The sequence below is a fragment of the Pelobates fuscus genome, chromosome 4 (assembly GCF_036172605.1).
Source record: "Pelobates fuscus isolate aPelFus1 chromosome 4, aPelFus1.pri, whole genome shotgun sequence".
NCBI classification, from domain to species: Eukaryota; Metazoa; Chordata; class Amphibia; order Anura; family Pelobatidae; genus Pelobates; species Pelobates fuscus.
In genome coordinates, this window is record NC_086320.1 from 10,786,808 (window position 1) to 10,810,245 (window position 23,438).

Here is a 23,438-nt window from a genome sequence, read left to right on the forward strand (position 1 = left end):
GGCCCTGGGTGATGGGTGTTGGGGACATATTTATTTATTTAGTATCTGGTAAAATTGGACTTTAGATTTTCTTATGACTATCCCCATACTGTAGGTACTACAACTACTTCAGCAAGTATCATATGGTCCTGATCGCCTCTCCCCTTTACTGACTGTGTATATAGTACTTTTAACCCAAATTTATTAAAAGTTACGTGTTATTAAGATTAGTTTATTAAGGTTGCCTCAACTAAGGGTTAGGTCTGGAATACTCTATACTCATGTATCCATGACCTAACCTTTTTTTGTATTTGTGTCTACATAGGGGTTACCCTTCCCCCCCCCCCCCCCCCCCCCCCCCCACCAATTAGTGGCACAATCTCCCTACCTTTATCTTTATTCTAACTAATATTCTATTCCTCCCCAATTCCATGACACTGAGAATCTGTGTTAAAACAATGTACGTTTCACAGAGTGCAGTCCTTTTAACCCACGCAAGCAGAGAAAGAGTCACAATTGTGAGTAGGGTTGTCTGAGTGGAAATTTGGAACACTGAGATTTATGAATGACCATTAAATCAAATTACGTTCTGTAGGCTATTGAGATGTCCTGAGGGCAATGGACACCAGAACTACTGCTTCTGGTGACTATAGTGTCCCTTTGAGAATTGTATTTTTGTCATGAATTAATGAACGAAATGGGGCACCGAGACCACTTTAGCTCATTGAAGTGGTCTGGAAGCAGTGTCCTTTTTGCACCTTGTGCTGCAATGTTAAACATGTTTACATTGCAGAACCAAGTCTATCCACAGTGGCTGTCTAGCAGAGAGCCACTAGAAGGCTTCCTGTATTAAAAACGGACCTTTGATCCGGTATCTGACGCTGGATGTTCTCACATTCTGCATGAGGCCGCACAGCGTCAGATATTTTTTTCCCCATAGGAAAGCATTGATTCAATGCTCACCTATGGTGAGATCTAATGCGCCCCCTCGTCGCGGGTCATCGCCCCAGCGCAGACGGACATCGGAGCTGGGATAAGGTAAGTAAATCAAGGGTTTACAACTTTTTTATTTACCGGGAAGGGGGAGCTATAGTTAGAGATGTGAAGGCCTGAAAAAAAAAGTTTTTTTTCTGTTTTTTTTTCCTGAAGGCTTTTTTGTTTTTTTCCAAAAAATGTGTGGAATATTTTATTTTAACATGATGAATAAAATATTCTAAGACCGGGTGTTCAAATATTTTCCAATCATTTCAAGAGCAATATATTCTTCTGGAACGCAGTTTTCAATAACTGAAAATACATACTGGCAGGAAGCTTTGAAATTATTAAGACCATCATACCAATTGCCCAGCAGACATTCTTTGAGCAAGCCTCTTTTGGAGTCAGAATATTAACATGTAATGGAATCGATGTAAGCAGGGCCGGACTGGCCCACTGGGATACCAGGAAAATTCCCGTTGGGCCGCGGCAACTGGGGCCGGTCTGACAGCCCTGATCAGCCCTGTCAGTCTCCTAGCATAATTAATCTTTATTTCGTCCGCATGCCCCGCCTCCGCACACAAGCCCCGCCTCCAGTTCATAGCTCCGCCTCCCTAGCTTAAACCCCGCCCCCACACGTTGCTCGCCGGAAGGAAGAGGCTACAAAATGGAAACTTCACCTACCAGGTAAGCTTCAGCCATGACAGTGATTGCGTGTGTGTGAGTGAGCTTGTCTGTGTGTGTGTGTGTGTGTGCCTGCTAGTGAGTGAGCTTGTGTGTGTGTGTGTGTGTGTGTGTGTGTAAATGAGCTTGTGTGTGTGTATGCCTGCTAGTGAGTGAGCTAGTCTGTGTGTGTGCGCACCTGCTAGTGAGTGAGCTTGTTTTTGTGTGTGTAAATTAGCTTGTGTGTATGCTTGCTAGTGAGTGAGCTTGTCTGTGTGTGTGTGTGTGCGCCTGCTAGTGAGTGAGCTTGTCTGTGTGTGTGTGTGCGCCTGCTAGTGAGTGAGCTTGTCTGTGTGTGTGTGTGCGCCTGCTAGTGAGTGAGCTTGTCTGTGTGTGTGTGTGTGCCTGCTAGTGAGTGAGCTTGTAGGTGTGTGTGTGTGTGTGTGTATGAGGGCTAGTGAGTGAGCTTGTCTGTGTGTGCGCGCCTGCTAGTGAGTGAGCTTGTCTGTGTGTGTGTGTGTGTGTATACCTGCTAGTGAGTGAGCTTGTCTGTGTGCAGGGCCGGTGCAAGGATTTCTGCCGTCCTAGGCAAAGATCCTTTTTGCCGCCCCTTCATGTCACTCACTGACAGACACACACACGCTGACACACATACACTCACTGACAGACACACACACACAGTAACTCACCGACAGACATACACTCAATCACTGACAGACATACACTCAATCACTGACAGACAAACACACACAGACACTGACACACTCACTCACTGACATACACACACATTCACTGAGAGACATACACACACATTCACTGAGAGACATACACACACATTCACTGAGAGACATACACACACATTCACTGAGAGACATACACACACATTCACTGAGAGACATACACACACATTCACTGAGAGACATACACACACATTCACTGAGAGACATACACTCACTCACTGAGAGACATACACTCACTCACTGAGAGACATACACTCACTCACTGAGAGACATACACTCACTCACTGAGAGACATACACTCACTCACTGAGAGACATACACTCACTCACTGAGAGACATACACTCACTCACTGAGAGACATACACTCACTCACTGAGAGACACAGACACTCACTGACACACACTCACTGACTGACTGACAGACATACACTCACTCACTGACTGACTGACTGACAGACATACACTCACTGACTGACTGACTGACTGACTGACAGACATACACTCACTCACTCACTGACTGACTGACTGACTGACAGACATACACTCACTCACTCACTGACTGACTGACTGACTAACTGACATACACTCACTCACTCACTGACTGACTGACTGACTGACAGACATACACTCACTCACTGACTGACTGACATACACTCACTCACTGACTGACTGACTGACTGACAGACATACACTCACTCACTGACTGACTGACTGACAGACATACACTCACTCACTGACTGACTGACTGACAGACACACTCACTCACTGACTGACTGACTGACAGACATACACTCACTCACTGACTGACTGACTGACAGACATACACTCACTCACTGACTGACTGACTGACAGACATACACTCACTGACTGACTGACTGACAGACATACACTCACTCACTGACTGACAGACATACACTCACTCACTGACTGACTGACTGACTGACAGACATACACTCACTGACTGACTGACTGACTGACAGACATACACTCACTGACTGACTGACTGACTGACAGACATACACTCACTGACTGACTGACTGACTGACAGACATACACTCACTCACTGACTGACTGACTGACAGACATACACTCACTCACTGACTGACTGACTGACAGACACACTCACTCACTGACTGACTGACTGACAGACATACACTCACTCACTGACTGACTGACTGACTGACAGACATACACTCACTCACTGACTGACTGACTGACAGACATACACTCACTGACTGACTGACTGACAGACATACACTCACTCACTGACTGACAGACATACACTCACTCACTGACTGACTGACTGACTGACAGACATACACTCACTGACTGACTGACTGACTGACAGACATACACTCACTGACTGACTGACTGACAGACATACACTCACTGACTGACTGACTGACTGACAGACATACACTCACTCACTGACTGACTGACTGACAGACATACACTCACTCACTGACTGACTGACTGACAGACACACTCACTCACTGACTGACTGACTGACAGACATACACTCACTCACTGACTGACTGACTGACAGACATACACTCACTCACTGACTGACTGACTGACTGACAGACATACACTCACTGACTGACTGACTGACAGACATACACTCACTCACTGACTGACTGACTGACTGACAGACATACACTCACTGACTGACTGACTGACTGACAGACATACACTCACTGACTGACTGACTGACAGACATACACTCACTGACTGACTGACTGACTGACAGACATACACTCACTCACTGACTGACTGACTGACAGACATACACTCACTCACTGACTGACTGACAGACATACACTCACTCACTGACTGACAGACATACACTCACTCACTGACTGACTGACTGACTGACTGACAGACATACACTCACTGACTGACTGACTGACTGACAGACATACACTCACTGACTGACTGACTGACTGACAGACATACACTCACTGACTGACTGACTGACTGACTGACAGACATACACTCACTGACTGACTGACTGACTGACAGACATACACTCACTGACTGACTGACTGACAGACATACACTCACTGACTGACTGACTGACAGACATACACTCACTGACTGACTGACTGACTGACATACACTCACTCACTGACCACTGACTGACTGACATACACTCACTCACTGACCACTGACTGACAGACATACACTCACTCACTGACTGACTGACTGACAGACATACACTCACTGACTGACTGACTGACAGACATACACTCACTGACTGACTGACTGACTGACATACACTCACTCACTGACCACTGACTGACTGACATACACTCACTCACTGACCACTGACTGACAGACATACACTCACTCACTGACTGACTGACTGACTGACACTCACTGACTGACTGACTGACAGACATACACTCACTGACTGACTGACTGACTGACAGACATACACTCACTGACTGACTGACTGACTGACAGACATACACTCACTGACTGACTGACTGACTGACAGACATACACTCACTGACTGACTGACTGACAGACATACACTCACTGACTGACTGACTGACAGACATACACTCACTGACTGACTGACTGACAGACACTCACTCACTGACCACTGACTGACAGACATACACTCACTCACTGACCACTGACTGACAGACATACACTCACTCACTGACTGACAGACATACACTCACTCACTGACACACACACACACACACACAGGCACTCACTGACACACACACACTCACTGGCAAACACTTAAACACTCACCTTCCTAGGATCCAGTGTGGGGCAGCTCCTCACTCCTCCCGCCTGCCGTTTAGTATGCCGGGGCCGGAATGACGTCATATTCCGGCTCACGGCATCACAGAGGGCGCGTGAGGGAGGAGTGAGAGGCTGCAAGAACAGCCTCCCTCGCCGCCTTCTCCTCACCCCCCCCCCTCCCCTCCGGTCACCTGGATTTTATGGCCCAGCAGGCACCTGTCATCAAGGTAAGAATGTGCCTGCTTTGCCATACTGTGACAGGGCTCATCTGGGCGCCCCCACCTTCGGGTGCCTTGAGGAGCGCCCGGTGCTGAGGGGGGGGCGGCTCTAGAGCCGCAAGCCCAGCGCTGCGGCCCAAGACGGGGTGAGCCCACCAGGAAATTCCAGGTGGGCGCCCCCCCAGCAGGCCGGCGCTCTAGGCGAATGCCTAGTCCACCCAACGGTGGCGCCAGCCCTGTCTGTGTGTGTGTGTCTTCTAGTGATTGAGCTTGTGTGTCTGCTAGTGAGAGAGCTTGTGTGTGTGTGTGTCTGCTAGTGAGAGAGCTTGTGTGTGTGTGTCTGCTAGTGAGAGAGCTTGTGTGTGTGTGTCTGCTAGTGAGAGAGCTTGTGTGTGTGTGTCTGCTAGTGAGTGAGCTTGTCTGTGTGTGTCTGTGTCTGCTAGTGAGAGAGCTTGTGTGTGTGTGTATGTCTGCTAGTGAGTGAACTTGTGTGTGTGCCTGCTAGTGAGTGAACTTGTGTGTGTGCGCATTCTAGTGAGTGAGGTTGTCTGTAGTAAGCTTGTGCGTGTCAGAGCTTGTCTGTAGTAAGCTTGTGCGTGTCAGTTTGCCTGTACTACATTTATGTGTGTGTATGCCAATAAGCTTGTCTGTGCAGGTCAGTGAGATTGTCTGTCAGTGAGCCTATTTGTGTGCATCTGTAAACTTGTGTATTTATGTCAATGAGCTTATATATATATCAGTGAGATTGTTTTTCTATGACGCTGTGTATCAATGAGCTTGCGGTGTCTGCATGCGAGTATGCTTACTGTATAATAACGTTTGACTCTGAAAGGAATATTTTATATTGGAAAAAACAAATGTATATATCGACCAATAATATGTAAGAGGCTATGTCTTGCCACCCCAGAGGATTGAGTCATATATAAATACATATTATTGGTCAATATATATATTTGTTTTTTTCCAATTTAAAATATTTCTTTCAGAGTCAAACATTTAACACAGACACTCTCACTGACATACGCAAGCTCATTGATACACAGCGTCATAGACAAAGAATCTCACTGATATATATATAAGCTCATTGACATAAATACACAAGTTTACAGATGCACACAAATAGGCTCACTGACATGCACAGACAAGCTTATTGGCATACACACACACAAATGTAGTACAGACAAACTCTGACACGCACAAGCTTACTACAGACAAGCTCTGACACGCACACGCTTACTACAGACAAGCTCACACACACACACCCAAGCTCACTCACTAGCAGGTACACACACAAGCTCACTCACTAGTAGATATATACACACACACACAAGCTCTCACTAGTAGATATATACACACAGACAAGCTCACTCACTAGAATGCACACACACACACACACATATAATATGTATTTATATATGACTCAATCATCTGGGGTGGCAAGACATAGCCGTACATATTACATGTGACAATACGTGGCGCAATGACTTATGGGGCTGGCATAGATTTTTTTTTCCAGGGCTGCTTTGTATCCCCAGTCCGGCCCTGGGTGTAAGGAACAATGAATGAAGCACTGTGTCTTGCACTACTTACAGCTGGATGGACAAATGTGAGAGAAGAAGGCATTATAAAGTTTGTTATAACAACACCTCAGCCAGTTTTTTACAAAAGCATTAAGAGTATATCAGCTGTGAAATCTGTCCTGTCCTACAGAAAATTGGGAGTGGTAAAGTATTTGCTTTGCTTACTGACAATGCCAGTAATATGGAAGCGGCATGGGAAATCATAATGGAGAAGTATCCACATATTACTGCAATAGGATGTGCAGCCCATGGGCTAAACCTGCTTTTTAATGATATTATGAAGTTGGACACCCTTCAAATGGCCTATAGACAAGCAAAATAAGTTGTTAAACACGTAAAAGGCACTCATATTGTAGCTGCAGTTTACACGAAGAAGCAAGTCGAACAAAATGCAAAGAATAGCATAGTTACGCTGAAGCTCTGTAGTAAAACTCTGTGGGCTGGAGTGGTGATCTCCTTTGAAAGTTTACTAAAAAACAAAGAAGCTCTTCAAGAAACAGTAAGAGCTGAATATCTTAAAGTACCCAGGAGTGTAAGAAACGATGGCTTCTGGATTCAGCTGCAAAATTCCCTGAAGATTCTAAAGCCGATTGCTGCAGCAATCACTGCATCTAAATCAGATAGTGCACTAGAAATTCCTTATCTAATGGCCAAGATAAAAACAACTGTTTTTTAAAATCTCAGTATATCTCCACTTACAACTATAGAAGAAAGTAAAGTGAAAGATTTTATTAAAAAAAAAAAAGGGAAGAATTTTGTTGTCATCCAATTCATGCTGCTGCAAATCTGTTGGGTTCAATATTCAAAGGTGCGAACATAAGTGATGATGATGACACTGCTACTGCATTTGTCAGGATCACATTTAGGACTTGATGTTGGGAAGGTACTTTCACATGTTGCAGAATATAGAACATGTTCAGGGATGCAATCTGGGATTCTCCTGCAACATGGTGGCAAGGTCTTTGCACAACACAGCCTCGGACTCCTATTGCTTCTCGCCCTCTCCAGATACCTCCATCTTCGGCAGCATGTGAAAGAATCTGGTCTAAGTCAAGAAATAAACGGGCATGTGAAAGGGTAGAGAAGCTTGTTTCCATCCAGGCAAACCTTCAGATTTTAGAAGTTCCTAATTGTGAATAGCTGTAGAAGCAGAGACGGATACTGACCATTTCATTGAAACTTTGTCCCACTCTCTTCTTAACACTTCCCCCATCTTCAATTCTTTTTATGAGAACGGGGTTGTTATTTTTATTTAATACTGTGGAGAGGAAATATGGAAAAAAAGTTACTTTTGGTTTTGAAAATTGTTTTGTGGAGGCTTTTTGGCTGTTATATAAACTAGTAAGCAGTTCAGGAGATTGTTGCTCCCTTTGTTACAAATAAATATTCTAAAAAAGTAAATTCTGTTTGTGATAATTGTTTGGCTAACCTATATTTTTAATATGCTAGTTGTGATCATTTTATGCCAAGTCAAATTGTCCATAGTCATATTTTATGTTCCTAAAGTAACAGAATGACTTTCAATCTTAAAAATGCGAAAAAGCGCTAATGTAGCATTTTTTTCATTTTGTCCAAAAATTTCCGTTTCCCCCCACAAAATAATGGGGAAAAAAAGTGTTTTGTTTTTTTTCCGAGCTTCAAAATTTCCAGAAATTTCACATCTCTATAGTACAGCTTTGTATTCCTGGCACTATAGTATCTCTTTAAGCTTTATTGAAAAAAATAAATCAAACTGCAGCAAAAAACTGGCTTATAGATTCCAAGCCCTGATTTAAATATGCATTTTTTTCATTGGGGGATAACTAGAATAGCCTGTGAAAGAAGCAGATCTCATCTGCAGCCTTTGCAAGCTCTCCCCTTTCAAGGCAACCTTCGGAACTACATCTCCCATAATGCTCCTTCATCTCTAGTTTTCAACATGTGGAGTGCTGAAGGTTGCCCGCCCCTGCGAGTGTGATGTGTTTCTCTAGGAGTTCTGCTCGGGTCTTACCCAGTGTAATGGCAGCTTTCCAGATACATAGTGTCAGGAATACAGATTGTGCACACACGACTGCAGTGAAGCTGTCTCCATGGTAACCCGATCTGCCTCCTCAGGGTCATGCATTGCGAGGCTTGTAATTCTGATATATTAAGGGTTTATTTGATCAGCATTGCGTCTGTTACAAAAGGTAAATACTACACTGGGTTCCGGTATTTAGTGCGTAGTCCTCTGTCCAGGATTTACCCGGTTCCGTGATTGCTTTCTCTGGAAATCGGTGCGTAGATTAAGGTTACGGTGCAGGCGCTATGAAAGCTGTAAAACGTTCCACTTTGAAGTATCCAGAGGATAACTGCTTCTTCTAAGGATAACTTTCTTCATCTCAATATATCAACACCACGTAAAATACATTGCTTAATATTGTCTGCGTTATATCTGATATAATCGTTATATCAGATTCTATAACCCTCCCTGATCTAATATCTGCCCCGGATTCTATAACCCTCCCTGATCTAATATCTGCCCCGGATTCTATAACCCTCCCTGATCTAATATCTGCCCCTAATTCTATAACCCTCCCTGATCTAATATCTGCCCGGATTTTATAACCCTCCCTGATCTAATACCTGCCCCTGATTCTATTACCCTCCCTGATCTAATATCTGCCCCGGATTCTATAACCCTCCCTGATTTGATATCTGCCCCTGATTCTATAACCCTCCCTGATCTAATATCTGCCCCGGATTCTATAATCCTCCCTGATCTAATACCTGCCCCTGATTCTATTACCCTCCCTGATCTAATATCTGCCCCGGATTCTATAACCCTCCCTGATTTGATATCTGCCCCTGATTCTATAACCCTCCCTGATCTAATATCTGCCCCTGATTCTATAACCCTCCCTGATCTAATATCTGCCCCTCATTCTATAACCCTCCCTGATTTGATATCTGCCCACTGCTTCTATAACCCTCTGATCTAATATCTGCCCCTGATTCTATTACCATCACTGATCTAATATCTGCCCCTGATTCTATTACCATCACTGATCTAATATCTGCCCCTGATTCTATAAGTCTCCCTGATCTAATATCTGCCCCTGATTCTATAACCCTCCCTGATCTAATATCTGCCCCTGATTCTATTACCCTCCCTGATCTAATATCTGCCCCTCATTCTATAACCCTCCCTGATCTAATATCTGCCCCTGATTCTATTACCCTCCCTGATCTAATATCTGCCCCTGATTCTATAAGTCTCCCTGATCTAATATCTGCCCCTGATTCTATAACCCTCCCTGATCTAATATCTGCCCCTGATTCTATTACCATCACTGATCTAATATCTGCCCCTGATTCTATTACCATCACTGATCTAATATCTGCCCCTGATTCTATTACCATCACTGATCTAATATCTGCCCCTGATTCTATAACCCTCCCTGATCTAATATCTGCCCCTCAATCTATAACCCTCCCTGATCTAATATCTGCCCCTGATTCTATTACCCTCCCTGATCTAATATCTGCCCCTGATTCTATTACCCTCCCTGATCTAATATCTGCCCCTGATTCTATTACCCTCCCTGATCTAATATCTGCCCCTGATTCTATAACCCTCCCTGATCTAATATCTGCCCCTGATTCTATAACCCTCCCTGATCTAATATCTGCCCCTGATTCTATTACCCTCCCTGATCTAATATCTGCCCCTGATTCTATAACCCTCTGATCTAATATCTGCCCCTGATTCTATAACCCTCCCTGATCTAATATCTGCCCCGGATTCTATAATCCTCCCTGATCTAATATCTGCCCCTGATTCTATAACCCTCCCTGATCTAATATCTGCCCCGGATTCTATAACCCTCCCTGATCTAATATCTGCCCCGGATTCTATAACCCTCCCTGATCTAATATCTGCCCCTGATTCTATAACCCTCCCTGATCTAATATCTGCCCCTGATTCTATAACCCTCCCTGATCTAATATCTGCCCCGGATTCTATAATCCTCCCTGATCTAATATCTGCCCCGGATTCTATAACCCTCCCTGATCTAATATCTGCCCCGGATTCTATAATCCTCCCTGATCTAATATCTGCCCCGGATTCTATAACCCTCCCTGATCTAATATCTGCCCCTGATTCTATAACCCTCCCTGATCTAATATCTGCCCCGGATTCTATAACCCTCCCTGATCTAATATCTGCCCCTGATTCTATTACCATCACTGATCTAATATCTGCCCCTGATTCTATTACCATCCCTGATCTAATATCTGCCCCTGATTCTATTACCCTCCCTGATCTAATATCTGCCCCTGATTCTATTACCATCACTGATCTAATATCTGCCCACTGCTTCTATAACCCTCTGATCTAATATCTGCCCCTGATTCTATTACCCTCCCTGATCTAATATCTGCCCCTGATTCTATTACCATCACTGATCTAATATCTGCCCACTGCTTCTATAACCCTCTGATCTAATATCTGCCCCTGATTCTATTACCCTCCCTGATCTAATATCTAACCAGTGGAGCACCCCTATATTGCTTTAGAGTGTGATTTTAATTCTGTGGGTGAGCTGAATGTCTGTCTTATTTCCCCATTAAAGGGCCTGAAGAAACCAAACATGGAGGAGATTAAACATGCTCGGAACGCGGTGTTCAGCCCCTCCATGTTCAGCAGCTCTTTGCAGGAGATCATGAACATGCAAAAGGAGAAATATCCTGATCGCCAGCTGCCGTGGGTACAGACCAGGCTGTCTGAGGAGGTGCTGGCGCTCAATGGGGACCAGACCGAGGGCATTTTCAGGTAGGATGTTCTTAAACACAGAACTGCAGAACTTCTTACACTGTCTCAGTGCTGACATATTGTTATTGTACAGAAAGTCTGGTTCTCATGAAAAATAAATATATAATATAATGACTCCAATCTTCAAGTGTGTAGTTTTTACTGTAATAATGATATCTGTGTATGTGTGTTATATTTACTATGATATCTGTGTAGTATTTACTATATCTGTGTAGTATTTACTATATCTGTGTATCTGTGTAGTATGTACTATATGTGTATGTGTGTTATATTTACTATATCTGTGTAGTATTTACTATATCTGTGTAGTATGTACTATATGTGTATGTGTTATATTTACTATATCTGTGTAGTATTTACTATATCTGTGTATCTGTGTAGTATGTACTATATGTGTATGTGTTTTATTTACTATATCGGTGTATCTGTGTAGTATTTACTATATCTGTGTATGTGTGTTATATTTAGCATAATATCATCTGTATTTGTGTAGTATTTACTATTATGTGTATGTGTGTAATATTTACTATAATGATATCTGTGTATGTGTGTAGTATTTACTATAATGCTATCTGTGTATGTGTGTAGTATTTACTATAATGATATATGTATGTGTGTAGTATTTATTATAATGATATCTGTGTATGTGTGTAGTTTTTACTATATATGTGTATGTGTGTAGTATTTACTATAATGCTGTGTATGTGTGTAGTATTTACTACAATGATATCTGTGTATGTGTGTAGTATTTACTATAATGCTATCTGTGTATGTGTGTAGTATTTACTATAATGATATCTGTGTATGTGTGTAGTATTTACTATAATGATATCTGTGTATGTGTGTAGTATTTACTATAATGATATCTGTGTATGTGTGTAGTATTTACTATAATGATATATGTATGTGTGTAGTATTTACTATAATGCTATCTGTGTATGTGTGTAGTATTTACTACAATGATATCTGTGTATGTGTGTAGTATTTACTATAATGCTATCTGTGTATGTGTGTAGTATTTACTATAATGATATCTGTATGTGTGTAGTATTTACTATAATGATATCTGTATGTGTGTAGTATTTACTATAATGCTATCTGTGTATGTGTGTAGTATTTACTATGATATCTGTATGTGTGTAGTATTTACTATGATATCTGTGTGTGTGTGTAGTATTTACTATATCTGTATGTGTGTAGTATTTACTATATCTGTATGTGTGTAGTATTTACTATAATGATATCTGTATGTGTGTAGTATTTACTATAATGATATCTGTATGTGTGTAGTATTTACTATAATGCTATCTGTATGTGTGTAGTATTTACTATAATGATATCTGTGTATCTGTGTAGTATTTACTATAATGCTATCTGTGTATGTGTGTAGTATTTACTATAATGCTATCTGTGTATGTGTGTAGTATTTACTATAATGCTATCTGTGTATGTGTGTAGTATTTACTATAATGATATCTGTGTATGTGTGTAGTATTTATTATAATGATATCTGTATGTGTGTAGTATTTATTATATCTGTGTATGTGTGTAGTTTTTACTATATATGTGTATGTGTGTAGTATTTACTATAATGCTATCTGTGTATGTGTGTAGTATTTACTATAATGCTATCTGTGTATGTGTGTAGTATTTACTATAATGCTATCTGTGTATGTGTGTAGTATTTACTATAATGCTATCTGTGTATGTGTGTAGTATTTACTATAATGCTATCTGTGTATGTGTGTAGTATTTACTATAATGCTATCTGTGTATGTGTGTAGTATTTACTATAATGATATCTGTATGTGTGTAGTATTTACTATAATGCTATCTGTGTATGTGTGTAGTATTTACTATAATGATATCTGTATGTGTGTAGTATTTACAATGATATCTGTATGTGTGTAGTATTTACTATAATGATATCTGTATGTGTGTAGTATTTACTATAATGCTATCTGTGTATGTGTGTAGTATTTACTATAATGATATCTGTATGTGTGTAGTATTTACTATAATGCTATCTGTGTATGTGTGTAGTATTTACTATAATGATATCTGTATGTGTGTAGTATTTACTATAATGCTATCTGTGTATGTGTGTAGTATTTACTATAATGATATCTGTATGTGTGTAGTATTTACTATAATGCTATCTGTATGTGTGTAGTATTTACTATAATGCTATCTGTGTATGTGTGTAGTATTTACTATAATGATATCTGTATGTGTGTAGTATTTACTATAATGCTATCTGTGTATGTGTGTAGTATTTACTATAATGCTATCTGTATGTGTGTAGTATTTACTATAATGATATCTGTGTGTGTAGTATTTACTATAATGCTATCTGTGTATGTGTGTAGTATTTACTATAATGCTATCTGTATGTGTGTAGTATTTACTATAATGCTATCTGTGTATGTGTGTAGTATTTACTATAATGCTATCTGTATGTGTGTAGTATTTACTATAATGATATCTGTATGTGTGTAGTATTTACTATAATGCTATCTGTGTGTGTGTAGTATTTACTATAATGATATCTGTATGTGTGTAGTATTTACTATAATGCTATCTGTGTATGTGTGTAGTATTTACTATAATGCTATCTGTATGTGTGTAGTATTTACTATAATGATATCTGTATGTGTGTAGTATTTACTATAATGCTATCTGTATGTGTGTAGTATTTACTATAATGATATCTGTGTATGTGTGTAGTATTTACTATAATGCTATCTGTATGTGTGTAGTATTTACTATGATATATGTGTGTATGTGTGTAGTATTTACTATAATGATATCTGTATGTGTGTAGTATTTACTATAATGCTATCTGTGTGTGTGTAGTATTTACTATAATGCTATCTGTGTATGTGTGTAGTATTTACTATAATGATATCTGTATGTGTGTAGTATTTACTATAATGATATCTGTATGTGTGTAGTATTTACTATAATGCTATCTGTGTGTGTGTAGTATTTACTATAATGCTATCTGTGTGTGTGTAGTATTTACTATAATGATATCTGTATGTGTGTAGTATTTACTATAATGCTATCTGTGTATGTGTGTAGTATTTACTATAATGATATCTGTATGTGTGTAGTATTTACTATAATGCTATCTGTGTATGTGTGTAGTATTTACTATATCTGTGTATGTGTGTAGTATTTACTATATCTGTGTATGTGTGTAGTATTTACTATCTGTGTATGTGTGTAGTATTTACTACCCTTTGTAATAATGTCTCTCTGTATTTGTCTGTTATCTCAGGGTCCCCGGCGACATCGATGAGGTAAATGCCCTAAAGCTGCAGGTCGATCAGTGGAAAATCCCCACCGGTTTGGAAGATCCCCATGTCCCTGGTAACTCTTCTGTGCAAATAATACAATTTTGTATGTCTTCCGTGAAACTTTCACAGTGTTACAGAACCTTGAGTTAGGACATATAAAAGGAATATTAAAACTACAAAAAAGGCTTTCACAAAACTCCATCTATTGAATGGATTCATCCCATTTCTTAAGTACTTGCTATGTTAATGAGCCATATACATCCATAGAGAGAAAAGGTCATCAGCCTTCACAAACCAGGAGTAGGATACATACAGACTGCAAAGGCACTGAATGTTCCTAGAGACACCGTTGGAAGCATCGTTCGCAAGTTCAAAGTTGAAGGACCAGGGTTTCCACTACTTGGACGGGGCAGAAAAAGGAAGTTATCAATGGCTGCAACCAGATTTCTGAGAAAGCAGATTGTGAAAAACCCTTGAGTGACTGCAAGAGACCTTCAGCAAGGCTTGGTGTCAACTGGCACTGAGATGTAAGTAAGCACAGTAAGGCACGTACTAAATACAGAAAAGAAGGTTTCCATGCCAGAACTCCAGAAGACATACACCACTCCTGACCCAAAAGCACAAAAAAAAGTTTTCTCCAGAATGCTTAAAATCATATAAATAATCCACAGAAGTTTTGGGATTCTGTTCTGTGGAGCGATAAAACAAAACTGGAACTTTACGGCCCAATGGATCAGCGGTATGTCTGGAGGAAGGAGGACAAAGCATACGCTGAAAAGAACATTCTGCCTACAGTTAAGCATGGTGGTGGCTCGGTGATGCTCTGGGGCTGCTTTGCATCCTCTGGCACTGGAAACCTGCAGCATGTGGAAGACCAGATGGATTCATTGAAGTATCACGAAATCCTAGGAGAAAACGTTGTAATAATGACGTCTGTGAGGAAGTTGAAGCTTGGGCGTCATTGGACTTTCCAACAGGACAACGATCCCAAGCCTACCTCAAATTCCACCATGGTTGCAGAAGAAATCCTGGAAAATTCAGTCACCTGACTTAAACCCCATAGAAAATCTCTGGTGGGATTTGAAGAAGGTGGTTACAGCACCCAAGTACTAAACATGCTTGCCATTGAGGGGTTGAATAATTTTGAAACAGGAGAAGTCATAAGTTGCCTTTTTAGCTTGATTTGGCGGAAACTATTTGAAGCATTTGTTGTGTTGAGAGAGTTCAATTGATTTAGTTTGATTCGTTCATTGAAAACAGCTGATAGTCTGTACATTTTGACAATAAGCCTGATTTTCAGTGGGGGTTGAATAATTTTGATTACAACTGTAAATCCATAAACGGAAAGAGACCGACAGAGAGAGGAGTATATAAATCCATTGATTGAGAGCGACAGGTATATAAATCCATAGCTGGAAAGAGACCGACAGAGAGGTATATAAATCAATAGCTCGAAAGAGACCGACAGAGAGAGGAATATATAAATCCTTGTATTGAGAGAGAGAGAGAGGTATATAAATCCATGGAGAGAGAGAGCGGGGGGGGGGGGGTATATAAATCCATAGATTAAGAGAGAGAAGGAGAGGTATATGAATCCAGAGGGAGAGGTGTATATGAATCCAGCGGGAGAGGTGTATATGAATCCAGCGGGAGAGGTGTATATGAATCCAGCGGGAGAGGTGTATATGAATCCAGCGGGAGAGGTGTATATGAATCCAGAGGGAGAGGTGTATATGAATCCAGAGGGAGAGGTGTATATGAATCCAGAGGGAGAGGTGTATATGAATCCAGAGGGAGAGGTGTATATGAATCCAGAGGGAGAGGTGTATATGAATCCAGAGGGAGAGGTGTATATGAATCCAGAGGGAGAGGTGTATATGAATCCAGAGGGAGAGGTGTATATGAATCCAGAGGGAGAGGTGTATATGAATCCAGAGGGAGAGGTGTATATGAATCCAGAGAGAGAGGTAGGTGTATATAAATCCAGAGAGAGAGGTAGGTGTATATAAATCCAGAGAGAGAGGTAGGTACATATATCCAGAGAGAGGTAGGTACATATATCCAGAGAGAGAGAGGGGGTTATATAAATCCATAGATTGAGAGAGATGTATATAAATCCATAGAGAGAGAGAGAGATATGTATATAAATCCATAGATTGAGAGAGAGGTATATAAATCCAGAGAGAGAGAGAGAGAGGTATATAAAATCCATAGATTAAGAGAGAGAGAGGTATATAAAATCCATAGATTAAGAGAGAGAGAGGTATATAAATCCATAGAGAGAGAGAGAGGTATATAAATCCATAGAGAGAGAGAGAGAGGTATATAAATCCATAGAGAGAGAGAGAGAGGTATATAAATCCATAGAGAGAGAGAGAGGTATATAAATCTATAGAGAGAGAGAGAGAGAGAGAGAGAGAGGTATATAAATCTATAGAGAGAGAGAGGTATATAAATCTATAGAGAGAGAGAGGTATATAAATCCATGGAGAGAGAGAGGGGTATATAAATCCATAGATTGAGAGAGAAAGAGAGCGAGGTATATAAATCCATAGATTGAGAGAGAGGTATATAAATCCATAGATTGAGAGAGAGGTATATAAATCCATAGATTGAGAGAGAGAGAGAGAGAGAGAGAGGTATATAAATCCATAGATAGATTGAGAGAGAGAGGTATATAAATCCATATATTGAGAGAGAGAGGTATATAAATCCATATATTGAGAGAGAGGTATACAAATCCATAGATTAAGAGAGAGGTATACAAATCCATAGATTAAGAGAGAGAGAGAGAGAGAGAGGTATGTAAATCCATAGATTGAGAGAGGTATATAAATCCATAGATTGAGAGGGGTATATAAATCCATGGAGAGAGAGAGGGGGGTATATAAATCCATAGATTGAGAGAGAAAGAGAGCGAGGTATATAAATCCATAGATTGAGAGAGAGAGCTATATAAATCCATAGATTGAGAGAGAGAGAGGTATATAAATCCATAGATTGAGAGAGAGGGAGGTATATAAATCCATAGATTGAGAGAGAGGGAGGTATATAAATCCCTAGATTGAGAGAGGGGGGTATATAAATCCATAGATTGAGAGAGAGGGGGGTATATAAATCCATAGATTGAGAGAGAGGGAGGTATATAAATCCATAGATTGAGAGAGAGGGAGGTATATAAATCCATAGATTGAGAGAGAGGGGGTATATAAATCCATAGATTGAGAGAGAGAGGTATATAAATCCATAGATTGAGAGAGAGGTATATAAATCCATAGATTGAGAGGGGTATATAAATCCACGGAGAGAGAGGGGGGGGGTATATAAATCTATGGAGAGAGAGAGGGGGGGTATATAAATCCATGGAGAGAGAGAGGGGGGTATATTAATCCATATATTGAGAGAAAGAGGGGTATATAAATCCATGGAGAGAGAGGTATATAAATCCAGAGAGAGAGAGGTATATAAATCCAGAGAGAGAGAGAGAGGTGTATAAATCCATAGATTGAGAGAGAGGAGTATATAAATCCATAGATTGAGAGAGAGAGAGGTATATAAATCCATAGATTGAGAGAGAGAGAGAGAGAGGGGGGTATATAAATCCATAGATTGAGAGAGGTATATAAATCCATAGATTGAGAGGGGTTTATAAATCCATGGAGAGAGAGGGGTATATAAATCCATAGATTGAGAGAGAGGTATATAAATCCATAGAGAGAGAGAGAGGTATATAAATCCATAGAGAGATGTATATAAATCCATAGATTGAGAGAGATGTATATAAATCCATAGATTGAGAGAGATGTATATAAATCCATAGATTGAGAGAGAGGTATATAAATCCATAGATTGAGAGAGAGGTATATAAATCCATAGATTATGTGAGAGAGAGGTATATAAATCCATAGATTGAGAGAGAAAGAGAGAGAGGTATATACATCCATAGAGAGGGGTATATACATCCATAGAGAGGGGTATATAAATCCATAGAGTGGGGTATATAAATCCATAGAGAGGGGTATATAAAGCCATAGATTGAGAGAGAGGTATATAAATCCATAGATTGAGAGAGAGGTATATAAATCCATAGATTGAGAGAGAGGTATATAAATCCATAGATTGTGAGAGAGAGGTATATAAATCCATAGATTGAGAAAGAGAGAGGTATAGAGATAGGTATGTAAATCCATAGATTGAGAGAGAGAGGTATGTAAATCCATAGATTGAGAGAGAAGTATATAAATCCATAGATGCCTGTAGGCAGAGAGATAGAGAGGTATATTAATCCATGGAGAGAGAGGTATATAAATCCATGGAGAGAGAGAGAGAGGTATATAAATCCATGGAGAGAGAGGTATATAAATCCATGAGGCAGGTTTTAATCTATTCTGTTTTCTTGCTGTGATATACATATCCACAGACAGGGGGGAGACTCACCATTGTAAAGTCTGTTGTTTTCACAGTTACTGCTCCACTTAATTCACAATCGAAGACTTTGATAAATCTCCCCTATTCTTCATGCATCCTTAAATCCTCTGTGTTCATGGCTGGAGATATATTAATGGAGTGTGCAGACGGAGCCCTGTCTTGGTGTTTGTGAAAGTCCTTAAATTGTAACATACGGTATTTGTGTTTTGATACAATGTGAAGTTTAATATATCAAAAAGAGGCCAGCAATGTGAGCAGGTGGAACCCCTTGCTGTGCCGCAGCTCTCTCTCGGAGCCAGTCTGTTGAGTGTCCCATGACTCCTTCCTGTTAGGCTGTCACCAGCTCTGCATTGGTGACAGGCCCTGCTGTGGATCAGCAGGTTAGGACCTAGAGAGGATTTCAGGACAGCCTCTGCTGCAGATACCACACGAGCTATGCTATAACAGTGTTATCAGTGTGCTGGACTAGACAGTGGCAATACCATTACTGGAGCTCAAATCCACCAACAGGAGTGGAAAGATTTAATTAAAGGGGACCTTTAAATATTATTTTACCTATCTCTGTATTGAATACAGATTTGTGAAAATCTAATGAAATGGAGCAATCGACAGCTCTACATCGAGTGCCGAGCGCATCCATCGTACCTCGCTGTCACTCATTGTGTTACGTCTTCTCCTTTGACTTGGCCTAGAGAGAGCTTACAGCGGGAACATGTAACAATTTGTCTATTTCTCCTCTCTGTTTGTTTGGAACGCTTGTCTTGGCTTTCCTTTGTCTGAACAGGTTTATAATGTAATTTTCTAGGTATTCTGAAAGAAAATGAGCGCCCCATCAAAAAGGGGAACAGAAGTTATAGGTGATTTTCGATGTTTTATTCCAGAGAAGTGACCGTTCCTCTTTAGTCACAATAGCAGCTTATATAACCCGGCGCATTGTAACTGATCACAATCCCGACGCTGTGTGCACGCGCTGTGCTGGTCTCCGTCAATAATGCATGATGGTTAGCAATCCTTCACGCTGACTTACATGAGATCTGATTATCATGTCAATGACAACCTATTAACCCTTTAAGGATGGAGGCAATGTTCCAACTTGTATGAGTGTACCTATACATATTATATATATCGTAACAGGGAGCCTTCTTTTAACCCCTTAAGGACACATGACATGTGTGACATGTCATGATTCCCTTTTATTCCAGAAGTTTGGTCCTTAATGGGTTAATATCCTATACAAGGCATAGGGAACCTTGGGCACTTCAGATGTTTTGGACTACACCTCCCATGATGCTTTGCCAGCATTATGGTGGGATGTAGTCCATAACATCTGGAGTACCGAAGGTTGCCTAAATACATATACTGAACACAACAGTAAGTGTGAATAAAAGGACACAAATGGGAACAAATGTGGGGGGTGGGGGGGGGGGGAGTATTTTTTATTTATTTATATTTAATAGATTCACGTATCAGTGCTGATTGTTAACTATCTCATAATAGACTCATAAGTCTAGGATCCTACACTATCCCTAACCCAGCATTAACCCTTACCCTACAGGCATAGGCAACCTTCGGCACTCCAGATGTTTTGGACTACACCTACCATGATGCTTTGCAAGTATTATGGGTGTAAGAGCATTATGGGGGATGTAGTCCACAACATCTGGAGTGCCAGAGGTTGCGCCTACCCCTGCCCTACACCTACCTTAACACCTACCTTAACACTAACCCTACCCAAGCCCTAACACAAAGGAATTCCATCTGCTGACATCACAAGTGACATTAGCAGAGGGACTTCCAGCTCACTGTGAGCACTCTGTACTGTGTGATTGCAGGTAGATCTGTCATGTTGCATCTCCTGCTACTCATACAGTGATGGGTGCTGGCTAGTTGGCACAGCCCATACGTATCACTGTTGGCAGGAGGTATGCAGGGAGCTCATACCAAGACCTTGGCGTCTCCCACTTCCCTCTGTCTGGTTGAAAGCTACCAATCAGTTGGCAGGAGCTATGCAGGGAACTCATACCAAGACCTTCGGGTCTCCCACTTCCCTCTGTCTGGTGGAAAGCTAACAATCAGTTGGAATGAGCTCCCTGCATACCTCCTGCAAAGACCTTGGCGTCTTCCACTTCCCTCTGTCTGGTGGAAAGCTACAAATCACCAGGGCTGAACATAGTCACTCAGCTGCAATTATTTCAATAGATGGAAGGGCTGTATGTAGTACTACTCCAAACACGTGCATTGTTTCTTATTCATTGTGTAAATGTCAGCAAAAGCTCATTCAATTACACAGCATAATGTCCTGGGAGATTATTTACAGGAATATAACCGCTGAGGGAGAGCCTGGAGATGCTTAGCACACACTTCCATGTAATCTATGTTAATTGGACATTTTCAGCCCATTTATTCTGTTCACATAACCCAAAAACGCAGATTTGATGGAATTCTTTCCACCATGTGCGGTTGGGACATTAAATCTTTGAGTGTATGAGTGTACCTATACATATTATATATATCGTAACAGGGAGCCTTCTTTTAACCCCTTAAGGACACATGACATGTGTGACATGTCATGATTCCCTTTTATTCCAGAAGTTTGGTCCTTAATGGGTTAATATCCTATACAAGGCATAGGGAACCTTGGGCACTTCAGATGTTTTGGACTACACCTCCCATGATGCTTTGCCAGCATTATGGTGGGATGTAGTCCATAACATCTGGAGTACCGAAGGTTGCCTAAATACATATACTGAACACAACAGTAAGTGTGAATAAAAGGACACAAATGGGAACAAATGTGGGGGGTGGGGGGGGGGGGGGGAGTATTTTTTATTTATTTATATTTAATAGATTCACGTATCAGTGCTGATTGTTAACTATCTCATAATAGACTCATAAGTCTAGGATCCTACACTATCCCTAACCCAGCATTAACCCTTACCCTACAGGCATAGGCAACCTTCGGCACTCCAGATGTTTTGGACTACACCTACCATGATGCTTTGCAAGTATTATGGGTGTAAGAGCATTATGGGGGATGTAGTCCACAACATCTGGAGTGCCAGAGGTTGCGCCTACCCCTGCCCTACACCTACCTTAACACCTACCTTAACACTAACCCTACCCAAGCCCTAACACAAAGGAATTCCATCTGCTGACATCACAAGTGACATTAGCAGAGGGACTTCCAGCTCACTGTGAGCACTCTGTACTGTGTGATTGCAGGTAGATCTGTCATGTTGCATCTCCTGCTACTCATACAGTGATGGGTGCTGGCTAGTTGGCACAGCCCATACGTATCACTGTTGGCAGGAGGTATGCAGGGAGCTCATACCAAGACCTTGGCGTCTCCCACTTCCCTCTGTCTGGTTGAAAGCTACCAATCAGTTGGCAGGAGCTATGCAGGGAACTCATACCAAGACCTTCGGGTCTCCCACTTCCCTCTGTCTGGTGGAAAGCTAACAATCAGTTGGAATGAGCTCCCTGCATACCTCCTGCAAAGACCTTGGCGTCTTCCACTTCCCTCTGTCTGGTGGAAAGCTACAAATCACCAGGGCTGAACATAGTCACTCAGCTGCAATTATTTCAATAGATGGAAGGGCTGTATGTAGTACTACTCCAAACACGTGCATTGTTTCTTATTCATTGTGTAAATGTCAGCAAAAGCTCATTCAATTACACAGCATAATGTCCTGGGAGATTATTTACAGGAATATAACCGCTGAGGGAGAGCCTGGAGATGCTTAGCACACACTTCCATGTAATCTATGTTAATTGGACATTTTCAGCCCATTTATTCTGTTCACATAACCCAAAAACGCAGATTTGATGGAATTCTTTCCACCATGTGCGGTTGGGACATTAAATCTTTTAACCTAGATCATTTCCGAGTCGTGACATATCAGAAAAGTCCCCTTTCAATCAGAGATGGTAGAACCACCCATAATGCAATGCTTTAACATGCTTCTCTGTCTCCCACCATCCTCTGTGATCTTCATTTTT

General features: G+C 41.0%; 1 protein-coding gene across 2 annotated transcripts in view; it reads left to right on the forward strand.

Moving 5' to 3' along the window:
* ARHGAP39 (Rho GTPase activating protein 39) overlaps positions 1-23,438 on the forward strand; it is a 189,494-nt gene that overhangs the window by 153,454 nt on the left and 12,602 nt on the right. For both annotated transcript variants that reach the window (XM_063450969.1, XM_063450970.1), the window contains 2 exons: positions 11,510-11,709; positions 14,993-15,084. In XM_063450969.1, coding sequence (XP_063307039.1) covers positions 11,510-11,709; positions 14,993-15,084 — 292 coding nt within the window. The remainder of the gene's footprint in view (positions 1-11,509; positions 11,710-14,992; positions 15,085-23,438) is intronic.